The 16,013-nt window shown below is 40.7% G+C and overlaps 1 protein-coding gene across 3 annotated transcripts in view; it reads right to left on the bottom strand.

Moving 5' to 3' along the window:
- The window catches only part of LOC116321133 (receptor-type tyrosine-protein phosphatase U-like), a 261,081-nt gene that overhangs the window by 85,363 nt on the left and 159,705 nt on the right, over positions 1–16,013 (bottom strand). For all 3 annotated transcript variants that reach the window (XM_039605707.1, XM_039605708.1, XM_039605709.1), the window contains exons 7-8: positions 14,596–14,889; positions 1,471–1,791 (exon numbers count right to left, since the gene is read on the bottom strand). In XM_039605707.1, coding sequence (XP_039461641.1) covers positions 1,471–1,791; positions 14,596–14,889 — 615 coding nt within the window. The remainder of the gene's footprint in view (positions 1–1,470; positions 1,792–14,595; positions 14,890–16,013) is intronic.

Genomic DNA, 16,013 nt, shown 5'->3' with positions numbered 1-16,013 from the left:
ATTTTATCATTTAATCTCAGGCCTTTTTATCCTGTTATCCCTTGCTTATCTGTATTTGTGTTGATCCGAAAAAGTGCTACAAAGGTAAATGCGATTTAATGCGATTTGATAAAAGGTTCTCAGAGATGCTTTCTTCCGTTTGTGCATCAGCTATGACTGAATTACCGAAAGCGATTCTGCGGCAATATCAAACTTCTTCGAGCTGTCTGTTTCCCTGAGAGAAAAAGCTGAAGCTGAGGAAGGCGAAGCACCATACATGAAATTCCTGCTGTATCTCTGACAGGAAAATCTCCTTCCTCCGAGCGGCAGAGACGCAGTGCGAGAAAAGCGCTACGCCAGCGTTTGATTGTCGAGCCCAACAGGAAACAGGCAGGAGGAACTGTCACCAGCTGTGGCTCAATTACTGTAGTTGTGGAGGGTGATGGCAGCTCGCCTTGTGACAGGGGGATTGGGGACTGTCACACTGTCAGTCTGCCATTCAGTGGCTTAAAAGCAAAACTTTCCATTGGTGCTGGCATTCAAAATATCAAGTAAAGTAGGAAGAAAAAAAACCCTCCAAAACAATCACAGCTTGTTTTTTCTGACACGCGTGTTTTAACTTGTCACTTCGAAACCAGTCAAATCCCACAAACAAAATCACAACACCATGCTCCTGTCTGTACGTTTTTTCTTCATTTATGTAAATGCATTTCCTCTTGCCTTCGAGACAGCAACGTGTAGGAGTCGGTAATTAGGAGCGCTGTCTGTTTGCTTCATATCTCCTCAAACTCTTTGTGTTTTTAGGTGCTGATATAATAAAGTAATGGAAATCAATAGTACATTTTAGAGGCTGCTTAAATGCATTTTTAAGATGCATTAAGAAAATCCTGCTAGTTGCTCATCATCCCCTCTTACTCTCTCCACTGGGTCAAAGCTATCCCTGAGTGGCTTTCTATTACACTGAAAATCTTGCTTTCACTCAATAACAATACACATTTGACCTTCTGTACTTCTACCAGCAATTTGCATTAGAATATACTTAATCTGCTGATGTACACAGGAAAATATTAATACAAAGATAAGCAAAATCATTTTACCATTTTGCTACCGGCCATGGCTCAAGCTGATTAATGTTCCACTGGTCTCCATTTAAAAGGCTGATCCTCCATTTAGTTATGCTGATCCAGCCTATTCTGTGAGTCAGTATTTGTGTGTGTTTTTCTGTTGTTTGTTGTTACTGAATGACTAAAGGCATACATTTGTCTAAGAAGTGCACAATAATTATCTGAGCATGAAGGAGCAACTGCACATTCAAGAAGTTCTGAAGCCAGAGCTAAGTAACTATGACAATAAAGAGCTCCAGTGCATGCATAAAAAAGCATCGCTGTCTCCCATAATGATGATGCAGTTAACAAATGCAAGCCATTTCAGCAAAGCCCTGCATATGTGAGTACGAGCATCCACAGGGCAAAAATGAAGCTGCCCACTCACTGTCTTCCTCAGTCTGAAAGGTGACCTCTCTGCTCTCCTTCTTGCCCTCTGGGTTGGCGAGCGCCAGCCGAACGTGTACCGCACGAAAGGGTGGCAGGTCTCTCAGGGTAAAGTGAGAAGTGTTGCGATCCACAGACAGGCATTCCCTGACGGTCGCGTTGTTTCCTCCACTGCCCCCTGTTGGCATTGAGTAGCGGTAGCACAGTGACAAGGTGTAGGTGTGACAGCGGGTGAGGTTGTATCCCAGTGGCTCCCACTGGAGGGTCAGCTGCCGGGGCTGGATCTCTGTGGCTGTCAGACCACGCAAGGCACGCATGGGCTCTGAAAGTGGTAAGGAGAAGAAAGTTAAAAAGGCAACACTGTGGTCACATTTACCAGTTTAAAACCCAAAAGCACAATGAAGCATTTTTTAAGTGATAGAACCAGCTGGGCTAGATCTTATATTTCACATTTCTACTCTAACTGATCAGTGTGCTATGCTCATAGCTTCCCCTTGGTAAACAACGTGTTTCATTGTGTATAAATCATCTTCTTTTCTGTTAGTTGCTTTACTTCCCATCCTTTTCCTTTTTTTATAATTGCCTGCCCCAGCCCTGTTGCTTTCAGTTGTGTTCATTAGCTCCACCTGTTCCTCCCAGTTTACTTACAATACACTCCTTTAACATAAGAATTATAGCCCGCTATATATTTTTCATTTGGTACTGAGAACCATGGCATGCTGTCAAAAACTCAAAAAATCGATGTGTTACAGAAGGACAATAGAGTAGGTTTGGTGTTCCATCTGAGAGCTCATCACTCCTCACAATCATTTTGCAAATAAAACTGATGAAAAAAATAATAACATTTTATTTATAATCATGAATAAAAAGAATTTGTGAAATTTTGCTTAAATCATTCACCAAACGAGGAATGATGTAATGTGTGTGACACAGCTGAACTTTCCTTCCACTGAGCAGAAATACATGTCCACCTGCTCTGTCTGTGTAGTACTTTCTTTCTTTATTGACTCCTAATGTACTAAAGCTAAAAATACACTTTTTTTGACTGATACTGTCTCTCAGGGCAAGTTGTTCAAATTTAGTATTTTATGATTACTATCTCGCCCTTTCTTCTGAGCTTGATGACCTAATTAAACCCCAACAACTCCCTCATTGGCAGAGTGGCCTTGAATAGAAGTCTGACTATATAGCAGACAATTAAATTAAAAAGCATTGTGAACACATGAATAATTATCTAAATAAATTAGGCCCATTGTGTCTTTTTTTTTAGTCTTATGATTGTATTCAGTCACTCTCTAGTGTAAACTTATATATATATATATATATATATATATATATATATATATATATATATATATATATATATATATATATATATATAAATGTGATATTCCTTTTGGGACATGGACTATATAATCACGAATACTGGCTAAATAAACCTCACAAGTTCTTAGATTTAAATGTCTTAATGTTTTTTTGGTGAGTCAAAGACTTGTTGTCTGATATGAAGTGTAGTGTTACCCTCTAAGTGTAAGAGGGTAAAGTCAAGAAAGATGGAGCAGAGCATCAATATGCTGGTTGTATCCAGTGTATTAAACTGCTCTGCTGAAGGTGATTTGCCCATCAATTTGCACACCAATCTTCTCCTTCAGTCATAACTTTTGACCCAAGGAAGTTCACAGGTATAAGTCAGTCAAAACTAGTATTTTTTAACATAGAAAAAGGAGGATATTCCCACATGTTCAAGGAATATAGAGGCAAACCATTCTTCTTTCCATTCAGTGCCGTTTCATGTTAAAAGTGACCTATCAGTGTTTATAGTTAGAATTATATAGTTAAAATAACTTTGCAGTCCCCACTGACACATTTGCTGGGGAGGTGGAATTGGTTGAAAGCTGGTTACCAAAGATTAAATACATCTCCTTTAATTTTCAGCCTTGTATCCACAAGACTCACATAGCCTCAGGGATGTGATGGGGACATATGGATGTAAAGTTCTCTGATGTACGCTGGTGCTTTTCCACACAGTGGGAAAAAGTCAGAACCAGACTTAAGGTGAACTCTAAAGTTGATGGGGAGCCAGTGTAACTGAATAAGCAACAGTGTGAAATGAATAAACTTAGGAGACTTATTCAGAAGCCTCACAGCAGCATTCTGAACAACCTGGAGACGCTACAGGGATGTTTTATAAGGACAGGTGAACAATGAATTATAATAATCCAGACGTGATGAAATAAATGCATGAATAATAATTTCGATTTAGAGTGTGACACGATGGCACTCAACTTGAGAATATTTTTAAGTGATAAAAGAAAGAGCAAACCAAAGATTAAACATGAGTATTTAAAGTGAGAAGTGAGCATCAGAAGTCACCTCAAGGTTCCTGACAGAAGACGATTTAGCAAATGTGGAAATGGGACCTAGAATTTTCTAAGGTACAACTCAGTCAGGGGCAAAAACAAGGACTTCTGCTTTCTCTTCATTAAGATGGAGAAAATTGTCAGTCATCCAACTTTTACCAGAGTCTAAGCATGTATGTAGTATGTGTAGCTTAAAAGAATCTTGGGGCTTAAAAGAGATATACAATTGAATTTCATCTGCAATGCAGTGATAAAAATGTCTTTAAAAGTTCTGACGAGGGAAAAAATATAAAAGAAACAATAAAAGCCCCAAAACAGAACCCTGACGCACACCATAGGGAAGAAAGGTGAAAGATGGCCTGAGCCTAGAAGCAGCCACGCAAAATGATCATTTGGATCATTTAGAATCACTCCAAGAAGAATTCACATAAGAAGAACAGTGTTTGTTAAATGGAGACAGCAACATTTGCTGCTGACTTTTCAAACTTACACTATAAGGTTAGAGAAAAGTGAAACAATGGAAGGAAAATGGAACTGCCTTAAGAAGAAGATTGCAAAACAACTCCTCATCGCTTGTAACACAAATGAGGTTCAGCCCTTGCAGAGAATCACATAAGAACGATAAAGCCTAATTACTGCTGTCATGTGTGAACACTGTGATTGCAGTTCTTCTCGTCCCTGTGACGCAGAACGTCCAGTTTCAAGCACAAAGAGGTTATTTCTGTCTCCAAGGTTGGCCCGAATCTCCAAGTGTACTGCTGAGACGTTAGATAAACCAAGATGAGGGCAATGCCCTCAGCACATAGTGGCAAGGCAGTACAGAGCTGCAGACAGGGGAAGTAACAGCTATAGCCCTGCTGCTGCTGCTTCACTAAACATAGATCAGAAGCTGAGACGTAAAAGAATAACCAATGTCACGGAGGAGACATCAGCTTTGAGGGGACAGAAACAAGACAGAGAAGGAAAAGTCCTGAGAGACCTTGCGATTTAAAAGATGTTCTTCCCAAAAGGGCAAAATGTACCGAGTTAGATTGCTTTGTTCTCTGACAGCTGATATAGGCTAAAACTTCCCCATAGAATAGCAACAATCAATCATAACAAAGAAATTTAATTCCAAAAATATCTATCAGGCCCGTCATATCAAGGGTGGCTAAGTATTACTGGATTGATAGATTTTTTTTAACAATACCAGCCCCGTGTAGCAGCCCAATCCTGTTAAACCACGTCTGCCACCAGCAGCTCACTGACTGAATGTTCACCTTCTGCTCCAGACACCATTACTCATCATTAGAGCAGCACCACAGCAGTCATTGTCCTGTCCTCTCCACCCGCCTGTCCTCAGCCAATCCTGCCCCAAATCGACATTCTGCTTGATTAGCCTAATCAGAGGGATTAGCCAGAGGCAGAAGGAGTGATGGAGGGATTGAGGGGCTGGACAAGAGATGAGCACTGGAAGAGGAAATGATGAATGGGGGAGAGTCCCAGTGGATCTGCACATTTCATGCCATTGTCCTCATCTTTAACAGCTGCCTCTGTGAGCTGCCACTGAGGTCTGTCCCTCTTGCCGGCAGCTATGTTAAAATTATGATGGACTGTCAGTTAACACCCTCGTACTTAACAGTGAAACCACATGAGCTTTAGACTGCTGACATCTTTGAATGGTTTCTATAGACGTTGGCATCTAGAAATCTAACATATTTAAAGTGCATTGATGTTCTATAGCTTCATGACAGCTTGTTGATGTTTTGCAAAACAATGTATAAAAAATGTGGGTAATGGAGTGTAGGTCATAAAAATACTACCATTACTGCTAAAATGACTTACAGTGGCTTGCAAAAGTATTCGGCCCCCTTGAACTTTTCCACATTTTGTCACATTACAGCCACAAACATGAATCAATTTTATTGGAATTCCACGTGAAAGACCAATACAAAGTGGTGTACACGTGAGAAGTGGAACGAAAATCATACATGATTCCAAACATTTTTTACAAATAAATAACTGAAAAGTGGGGTGTGCGTAATCATTCAGCCCCCTTTGGTCTGAGTGCAGTCAGTTGCCCATAGACATTGCCTGATGAGTGCTAATGACTAAATAGAGTGCACCTGTGTGTAATCTAATGTCAGTACAAATACAGCTGCTCTGTGACGGCCTCAGAGGTTGTCTAAGAGAATATTGGGAGCAACAACACCATGAAGTCCAAAGAACACAGCAGACAGGTCAGGGATAAAGTTACTGAGAAATTTAAAGCAGGCTTAGGCTACAAAAAGATTTCCCAAGCCTTGAACATCCCACGGAGCACTGTTTAAGCGATCATTCAAAAATGGAAGGAGTATGGCACAACTGTAAACCTACCAAGACAAGGCCGTCCACCTAAACTCACAGGCCGAACAAGGAGAGCGCTGATCAGAAATGCAGCCAAGAGGCCCATGGTGACTCTGGATGAGCTGCAGAGATCTACAGCTCAGGTGGGGAATCTGTCCATAGGACAACTATTAGTCGTGCACTGCACAAAGTTGGCCTTTATGGAAGAGTGGCAAGAAGAAAGCCATTGTTAACAGAAAACCATAAGAAGTCCCGTTTGCAGTTTGCCACAAGCCATGGGGGGGACACAGCAAACATGTGGAAGAAGGTGCTCTGGTCAGATGAGACCAAAATGGAACCTTTTGGCCAAAATGCAAAACGCTATGTGTGTCGGAAAACTAACACTGCACATCACTCTGAACACACCATCCCCACTGTCAAATATGGTGGTGGCAGCATCATGCTCTGGGGTGCTTCTCTTCAGCAGGGACAGGGAAGCTGGTCAGAGTTGATGGGAAGATGGATGGAGCCAAATACAGGGCAATCTTGGAAGAAAACCTCTTGGAGTCTGCAAAGACTTGAGACTGGGGCGGAGGTTCACCTTCCAGCAGGACAACGACCCTAAACATAAAGCCAGGGCAACAATGGAATGGTTTCAAACAAAACATATCCATGTGTTAGAATGGCCCAGTCAGAGTCCAGATCTAAATCCAATCGAGAATCTGTGGCAAGATCTGAAAACTGCTGTTCACAAACGCTGTCCATCTAATCTGACTGAGCTGGAGCTGTTTTGCAAAGAAGAATGGGCAAGGATTTCAGTCTCTAGATGTGCAAAGCTGGTAGAGACATACCCTAAAAGACTGGCAGCTGTAATTGCAGCAAAAGGTGGTTCTACAAAGTATTGACTCAGGGGGCTGAATAATTACGCACACCCCACTTTGCAGTTATTTATTTGTAAAAAATGTTTGGAATCATGTGTGATTTTCGTTCCACTTCTCACGTGTACACCACTTTGTATTGGTCTTTCACATGGAATTTATGTTTGTGGCTGTAATGTGACAAAATGTGGAAAAGTTCAAGGGGGCCGAATACTTTTGCAAGCCACTGTATTTGAAAAGCCATCAAACAGCTAAAAATTTAAAAGATGTGAATAAAATTTACCATTGGAACCCATTTGCTACACACTTATTTGAACAGTTGTATGATAATAGCTTTGGCCATCATATTTATTAGTTATGATAACACTAGACTCCAAATAACATACATTTGTGTAAGAAGGGGTAAAGATTATTGATAACATAAAGTAAACCCTTTTCCAGAAGCCCACACACTCTGATGCTGACTCTGATTGTTCTGTGTACATTTTATATGCTTTTGATGAATTGCATAAATAGCACACTATTTCAGAAAATTCCTTGTAGGGACGTGTTGCATCTCTTTTTGCATACACGGGTATAACCAGGTGTCTGCACTGCTAGACATTCACTGTGGCAGAGGAAGTGGAGGGAGGATTTTCTTTTGTAGATAAAGACCCCAGAATTCCAAGTTGGACTAGAAAGCTTTGGGTAATCTGACAAACACTTTATTTTAGGCATTTGAGATGTATCAGCTAGAAGCAATGTACTCCATCAATTATCAATAGGTTAATCTCTTTCTCCCAAAGATAAAACTTGAACATATGCTGCCTTATACAAGAAAAGGAAAGAAGATATTAATACTGGAGTACATGGCACATCTGCGTTCATGCCAAGATCTCCCTTCTGCAGCCATACAGGACACATTTAGACCTGAAGCTAAAGCAGATGGGCACATCATTCGCTTAGCATTTGAACTGGAGGTCTGTGTGGTCAGCAATTCTGAACAATAGCACCATGGGATTTTAATACCCAGCACCAGCAAGGATGGAATGTGACAATTGACAAGTGTCTAAAATGAAATGTTATCTGCTAAAAAGAAATGACTCCCGGAGACACATTAAGAAGAAAAATTCATCCAGAGTTTGGTGTCACGGGGCCTCTGCTGTCTGCCGCTTTCTCCCTGGGGATAAAGCTTCAGATGTGAGCAATGGGAGCCGACAGGAGGTGGGCGAGTGAAAGACAGTGACAAGAGCGGATCAAAGAGTGTGGCAGGTGACAGGGACGTCATGCCACCTACTTGACAGAGCAGCGGGGTGTCTTTTTCACCAAGATGAGCAGCACTGCAGCTAAAACACAGATGAGAGGGAGAGAAAAGTCTCTGCCCTCTGCTTTGCATGGCGTAACATGAAAAAAATGGAGAACCTTTATACTACACAACCACTTCAGCTACACTGTAGTTGAAGGCTGGGCTAAGACCAGTCCTAAACTAAAGAGTACGGTGCTTCAGCCTGATTTCTGTACACATCATCCCCTTCTCACTGAACTCTAATCGTGCATGTAAATGAGTACTGATGAAAGCATGGCTAGATCCTCATTTAAATTTGTGTTTTCATTATGAGCCACAGTTAAGTAGAAAGCATCTGACACCTTCTATGGTGAAATAACAACAGAAACACCTTTAGTTCTTTTGTGGCTGCAGGCAAAGTACAAGTTAAGTGATATGTCATATCACCACAGAAGCTTGTGAATCTAGATGCGCATCAGCACAAGAAAGTCTTTTGTTTCTGTATGTGTCATAGCAACTCATCAGCCGTCAGATGTGTAGTTACAGTTCCTCAGCCTCTAGCATTTTATTAGATATGACACATAGTCACAATGCTAACAAGCTAACCCTGAGCATGTGTAATAGTTACCATGATCAGCATTTCAGTGCGCTAACATTAGCTAATCATAGCTAAACACAAAGTTCAAGATGATGTGGGTTATTTCTGCAGGTACTATGATAAAAAAAAGGAAAATACTGAAAAAAAAACAAGACAGTGATTAGATCTAATTTATTCTGAGTGTAACATAAATGTCACAACACACTTGATGGCCATCTATAATGGAGGCATTTCGTTAAAAAGCACAAGTCAAACTCACAGTGGGCCCAGGTGAAGACACAGGGAAAAACCAAAGATATCGGGACATGTACTCCGGGAATTGAATGAATTGACTTGTAATGAATTATATACCAATATACAGTAGGTATAATAGATAAAAATATTGATCTTCTTTGTCGGGCCCAACCAGCGACATCTAGGGTTCAAAAGTTAAGTCAACAGAAGTGCAGAATCGGCAGTTCCTCCAACGGCCACTGGAGGGGGGCTCGAACAGGTCAATCCCCATAGAGCAGGGGTGGGCAACTCCAGGCCTTGAGGGCCGGTGTCCCACAGGTTTTAGATAATCACAGCTGATTAAAATGGCTAAATGACCTACTCAACATGTCTTGAAGTTCTCCAGATGCCTGGTAACGAACTAATCATTTGATTCAGGTGTGTTGTCCCAGGGTGAGCTCTAAAACCTGCGGGACACTGGCCCTCGAGGCCTGGAGTTGCCCATCCCTGCCATAGAGTCTTATATTAAAATGGCATTAAAAACATATTTAGGGCTTGAGAAAAAGTTTTGGTCTATATGAATAGTTTGCCCCTTAACACATCTTTACATTGGGTAATTTTTCTTTTTCATGACTAGGTTAGTGTGGCTGTGCATTGTTTCCATGTAGTTTCCATGTAAGTAAAAATTTATCTTCCACCAGAAAAATGCCACGATGACGCTAACATCCCAAAAATGCTTGCCAAAAAAGTGCAGAATTGAGTGGGTGTCTGTACACCTATTAGGGTTGCAAAATTCCCGGAATTTTCAAAGATGGAAACCTTCCATGGGAATAAACGGGAATTAACGGGAATTTATGGGAATAAACTGGGAATTTTCAAAATTGAAGGTTGGCTCTTCTTAGGGAACTTAAATATAGTTGAGCAAAGTACATTTTAGCATAATATTGACAAAAACAAACAAATGCAATTCAAATACACTTGAATATCCATGCCATTCCTTAATCACATGTACAGAGCACATGCTTCCTGCATGGCTATTGAGACCACCTACTGGCACTGTGCATGCCTCCATCACATGTACACATGGACCACACTTTTGAGCCTGAAGGACAAAGAGTATTGAAGGCACACATTTCAGCCTGTGGACTTAACAAGTGAGGTAAGTTTTGATGATATTATGGGAAAATATAGGGGAGACCGGGGATAGTTGTAACATTTTTGACATTTCTGTCTGTAAATTGGAGCTCTTTTAAGTTAGTGGATTCAAAATGTAGTGCAAAGTATTTACATGTCTCTGCTATTAAATAGTGCAGCTATTTTCTCTGCAGCACAATTACCCATTGCATGGTATGGTCTCAAACACAAAGAGTGAAATGTTACAACTAACCCCATAGTCTGGGTTAGTTGTAACATATCCTGGGGTGAAATGTAACACAATGAAATAAGGGTACTAACAAAACATTAACATGTAATCTTTGTTTATTCAACACATGAATGCACTTAGAGCCATTAATGTAGCTGTGTGTGTGTGACAGAATGCAGAAATCTAGCTTTTGAACATATTCCAACCCCCCAAAAAGACAAATTATGGAATTTTCTTCAACTGAATATTTCATTAATTTTGGTTGGTCTTCCTTGAGTTTGGCCTCATTGGCTCAGTGGGCATTATAACCTACAACTCTTGCACCAATTTTGAACATAACAATGAAGCTGAAAAAATGTAGTTGTGCACCAGCATTGCAATTCCATTACTTTTTTATCATGGCTTACCTTGGTGTGGTTTGCAAAGTGCTTCAGAAAGATGAGGAAATATCAGTTTCTTGCACCCATCCTGATTTATTTCCACTACCAATACTTCCTACTGGTCCATCTCTGACACAGTGGTCTGCATAATGTATGTGTGGGAACACAAACAGTGGAGGAATGGTGTTGCCAACGGCATTAACCGCATATACAAAGGCGACCAGTGAACCTCTCTCTGCTGATGTCATTGGCCCAACTTGTTTAATATAAGTTAAAGTAATAGTGTGGTAAGTTGTAACATCTGCATTATTGTTACAACTAACCCAGACTGTTGCTGTTACAACTGACCCAGACTCCTATAGCCATGAACTAGCTAACATTACAGCCAACGGCTAAAACATTTGCACTAAAGACCTACACAGAATATATCCCCATAGACATACAAATAATAATAGCAGATAATGCTATTAGAAATTGAAATAAAGTAGAAAAACTTACTTTTTGGCATACAAATTACTTTTTTTCATGTTAAATTGTCTGTGTTTGACAAAATGTGTTGATTTTTCACATGTGATAGCGGAACTGAATTGGGCATGTACAGGATGAATCACATCATTTGAAACTTAGCCCTGATTGGAGAAATTGGAAGTGTTACAACTGACCCACGTTACAACTATCCCCGGTCTCCCCTATTCATTAAATGATTAAATTGTGAATATCACATAAAATGTATTAATCTGGTAGATAGCAATCTGATAAGATGCTAAATAAAATGCTAGCATCTGTTAGATGCTAAGTAAGCCATAGCTGGTATAACATAAAGAAGATGCTAGCTTCCTCATTTGGCTGTTTTGTTTTGAAGATCATTCCAGTTGTTTAGCTAGCCTTACTATTTATATCTGTTTATTATCATATTGCAATTGTATTATTACGATCTCTTGAATTGCATTAGCATTTTTACAAGCTCTTGTTTTATTTTACAGAAAAATGCCACGTGCGCTATCTGATGTGTGGAGACATTTTACACCAGCTAATGTACAAGGGAAATCTGTATATATGTGTAAGTATTGTGATAAGACGTACGTGAAGAATGCCACAAAAATGCAGCAGCACATTGCAAAGTGCAAAAAAATTCCTCAAGGCCCAACACATGCAGCAGCCAGCCAGGAGTTCCACTCAAGGGGAAAATGAATCTGTTTCAGCTGTATCAGAGTCAGATACCCACTCATCAGCTCCTGGTCCCTCTGGCATTAGAGGATTCTTTGATTTTATGGATGACACTAGCCAGAAAAACGCAGATGAGTGTTTCGCTCGTGCAATCTATGCAACTGGCTCACCCCTGATGCTGACATCCAATGTGTACTGGAAGAGATTTTTGAATGTTCTCCGACCAGCTTACATTCCCCCAACCAGACATGCATTGTCTACTCATCTACTGGATGAAGAGTTCAGTCGAGTTCAAGCAAAGGTGAAACAGACCATTGACCAAGCTGACTGTATTTCAGTCATCTCTGATGGATGGTCCAATATCAGGGGACAAGGAATTATTAACTACATAATCACCACTCCTCAGCCTGTGTTCTACAAGAGTGTAGACACAAAGGAAAACAGACACACAGGCCAATACATTGCAGATGAGCTAAAAGTGATCATCAATGACCTTGGACCAGATAAGGTTTTTGCACTGGTCACTGACAACGCAGCCAACATGAAGGTTGCCTGGGCACATGTGGAGGAGACCTACCCTCATATAACTACTATTGGCTGTGCTGCCCATACACTAAATCTTCTCCTAAAAGACATAATGGCACTAAAACAATGGACACTCTGAATAAGAGAGCGAAGCAAGTTCTGAAATATGTTAAAGGCAAACAAGTAACTTCCGCTACATTTCTGTCAAAGCAAAAGGAAAAGAACAAGAGTACTACACTGAAGCTTCCCAGCATAACGCGATGGGGTGGTGGTGTTGTTATCATGTTTGACAGCCTTCTGGAGGAAAGGAGTCTCTGCAAGAGATGGCCATATCCCAGTCTGTAGGCATCGACAGTGACATCAAGAAGGTCATCTTGGATGATGTGTTCTGGGAAAGAGTATCTAGCAGTCAGAAAATCCTCAAACCTATTGCAGCAGCAATAGCGAAGATAGAGGGGATGGTGCCATCTTGTCAGATGTCCAGTGCCTTTTTGCAGAACTCAAAGAAGAAATCCAGACAATTCTGCCCACTTCCCTACTACTGAAAGCAGAGGAAACGGCTGTGGTCAAGTCATTGGAACAGCGGAGGGAGTTCTGCATGAAGCCAGTGCATGCAGCAGCATACATGCTGGACCCCAAATATGACAAGGGCATACTTTCTGGGGAAGAGATCAATGGTGCCTATGCGGTCATTACAGCCATGTCTGACCACCTGGGTCTCGATGAAGGCAAAGTTCTAGGCAGTTTGGCAAAGTATCGAACAAAGCAAGGCCTTTGGAAAGGGGATGGAATATGGCAGTCATGCCAGCACATATCTGCAGCCACCTGGTGGAAGGGACTATGTGAATCTGAGGCCCTTGCACCTGTAGCCTCCATCCTCCTCCAAATCCCACCATCATCAGCCGCCTCCGAGCGCAACTGGTCACTGTTTGGGAACACCCACACAAAGGTTCGCAACAGGCTCACAAATGTGAGAGGGGAAAAGCTGGTCGGCATTCGGGCAAACCTACGGCTCTTTGAGCCTGACACAGAGCCATCCTCAACAAGGCTGGAAAGTGACACTGAAGAGGAAGACTCAGAGTTGGATGCTGAGGAAGTGGACATGTTGTTGGATGATGATGAGGTCCAGGAAGAGTCTATTGACTGAGCAAAAATGAGAAAAGAGGATTGCTTGAAGGAAGATTTGCATGTTTAATGGGACGTTTTGGAGGATAAGTGGCATTTTTCATTTAACCTTTTGAATGGGACGTTTTGGAGATTTTTGGACAGGGGGCATTTTTGAATGAGCGGGGTTAGGGGATGGTAATATTGAACTCAACATTTCTGTTTTTATTCATCCATGAAACAAGTTATTGAAACGTGTTCTATTCTACTGTACTTACAAATAAATCTGTTGAAATATCTGTTGAAAACATTTTGCATGGAGGTTTTCTTATGATTTCTGTTTATATTTATGCTTGGAAATAATATATTCCCAGTTAGTTCTCCTAAATTCCCATTAATTTCCATAATTCCCATTATTTCCATGGAAAGTTTCCAATATGGAATATTTCCAAAATTCCCAAGCTTAACTTACCATGGAAATTTACCGGAAATTTTTCGGAAATTTACCGGAAATTTTCCGCCCCTTTGCAACCCTAACACCTATGTTCCTTTATATTCTAGCAAATCTCAACTCATGCCACATAAGCTTTTAGCATTTCCTCGTTGCACTGTGACCTTAGATATTCAATAAATGGAAATTATGTAAGAGGAAGTAATGCTGCACCAATAAGTGCTAGGTTTTACCTGACAGACAAAAAGAAGCACAGAGTCTTTTGATTCAAGGTCATATTTTGAGCATTTCCCATGATCAAAATTAATTCTAAATTTAATGTCCATTATTTCCATCAACCACACGTTCTAAAATGTAAGGGTCTTAATATATATTGTCCTACCCACTGAGGTTTATTCTAACTAATGAGATATTCTCTTGATGCCAGAGCAGCTTTCTTTCTGTCTGTAATTGAAGCCAAGTTAGCTCTGATGTTGTGTACTCTTTTTTGAGGACACTGTGACTTTTAAAGTGACTCACCTGCACACTTTGTCCTGCTGATCAGTGGGGGCCCGGGTGCTCCGGTGCCTCCTTCCCCAGGCCGGGTTAGCAGGACACTGATGTGATACTCTGTGTCTGGCTCCAGGTGCCAAACCTTGTATGTAAGCGAACCCACACCATGAGTCTCTGTCCAAGTGGACTGGCTAGCCCGGTACTGGATTTCCCGCCGAATGACCGGTCCATCCCCCACGATGGAGTTAGTGTTGAGCTGGATGATCAGATAGGTGGGACCTGCCCGCAAAAGCTGGGGGGGTGCAATGGGTGTTGGTGGCACTGAAAGGCAGAAACCAAAATAATTTCCTCTACATTTTTAAAGTACTTATTATTTTAAATTCATATTAGAATCAGGTTTTGGAAGCAAAACAGGAAAAACTCAATTAAAAAATGCGAGTGCGTCTGATGGAAAACAGGTTTTATTTTTTCATCAGGAAGGAAAAGTCGAAAAATAGGAAAGGAGAAGTGAAGGATCTCTGACATGGATTTTCTCTTTTTGTTTTACAGTTTCAATAACATTATTTCTGCTCTACTGGAGCATTTAGTCATAAAAATCTTTTAATCACATCAGTACTAGGAGAAAGATAGATAGAGCAAGAGTGTGAGAGGCTCTTGAATGCTGAAAAATCTTAATTTTCACTCTAATGATGCTGAATAAGAGCTTATTTGCATGAATAATTGCATAACTAATTCAGTACTCTATGTGCATAAAAACCTACAGCCTTGATGGATAATATGACCCTCATCAACCAGGCGAACATCAAATTAATTCATCACACGATGGTGTGGGTGAGGAACTGGGTGTGCAGTGATTCTGACTGATATATCGCAAGGTTATAACACCTGCCTGAAGATGTTTTATGACATGACATATTGGAACGTAAAGAAAGAGACGGTGTTTCAACAAACAATGCCGCACCTTTCAAAACACACCTATTTTATTTTGGGTGACAGTGTCAATGATGTTTCTGTTCTGCTCACTCATTAGCAAATGTCAGTGACAATGAAAGTGTAAAATAAGTGTTATTTTGGAAAGACTTGTTGTTATTTTACTCCATCACATGTAGATCTGTGCAGCTGAATTCACCCAACAGTGAAAAAGCTTGTTGAAAAGGTGACCATCTCAGATGTTGAACACTGAAAATTGTAAAAGGTAAGAAGGCTAGAAAACGATAAATACATGCGTTTCAATTTTGTCAAAAAGGAAACAAAAGCACAAAACCTCTGCAAACTCTACAGAGACCAGCAGACCTGAAGCTAGGCTCTTCTTGTTTCTTGGATGGCAGCATTGCTTACCACTTTAAATAACTGCCACCCAGAAAGACCAGTCTGTGGGTCAGAGTGGACACTGCGTGACAGTCTGATCACAACCATTTAACAACAAAATTCAGTGTCAGTAAACA

Source organism: Oreochromis aureus, linkage group 22 (genome assembly GCF_013358895.1).
Source record: "Oreochromis aureus strain Israel breed Guangdong linkage group 22, ZZ_aureus, whole genome shotgun sequence".
NCBI classification, from domain to species: Eukaryota; Metazoa; Chordata; class Actinopteri; order Cichliformes; family Cichlidae; genus Oreochromis; species Oreochromis aureus.
The sequence above is the reverse complement of the archived record's forward strand: the minus strand, read 5'-3'. Positions and strand labels throughout refer to the sequence as shown.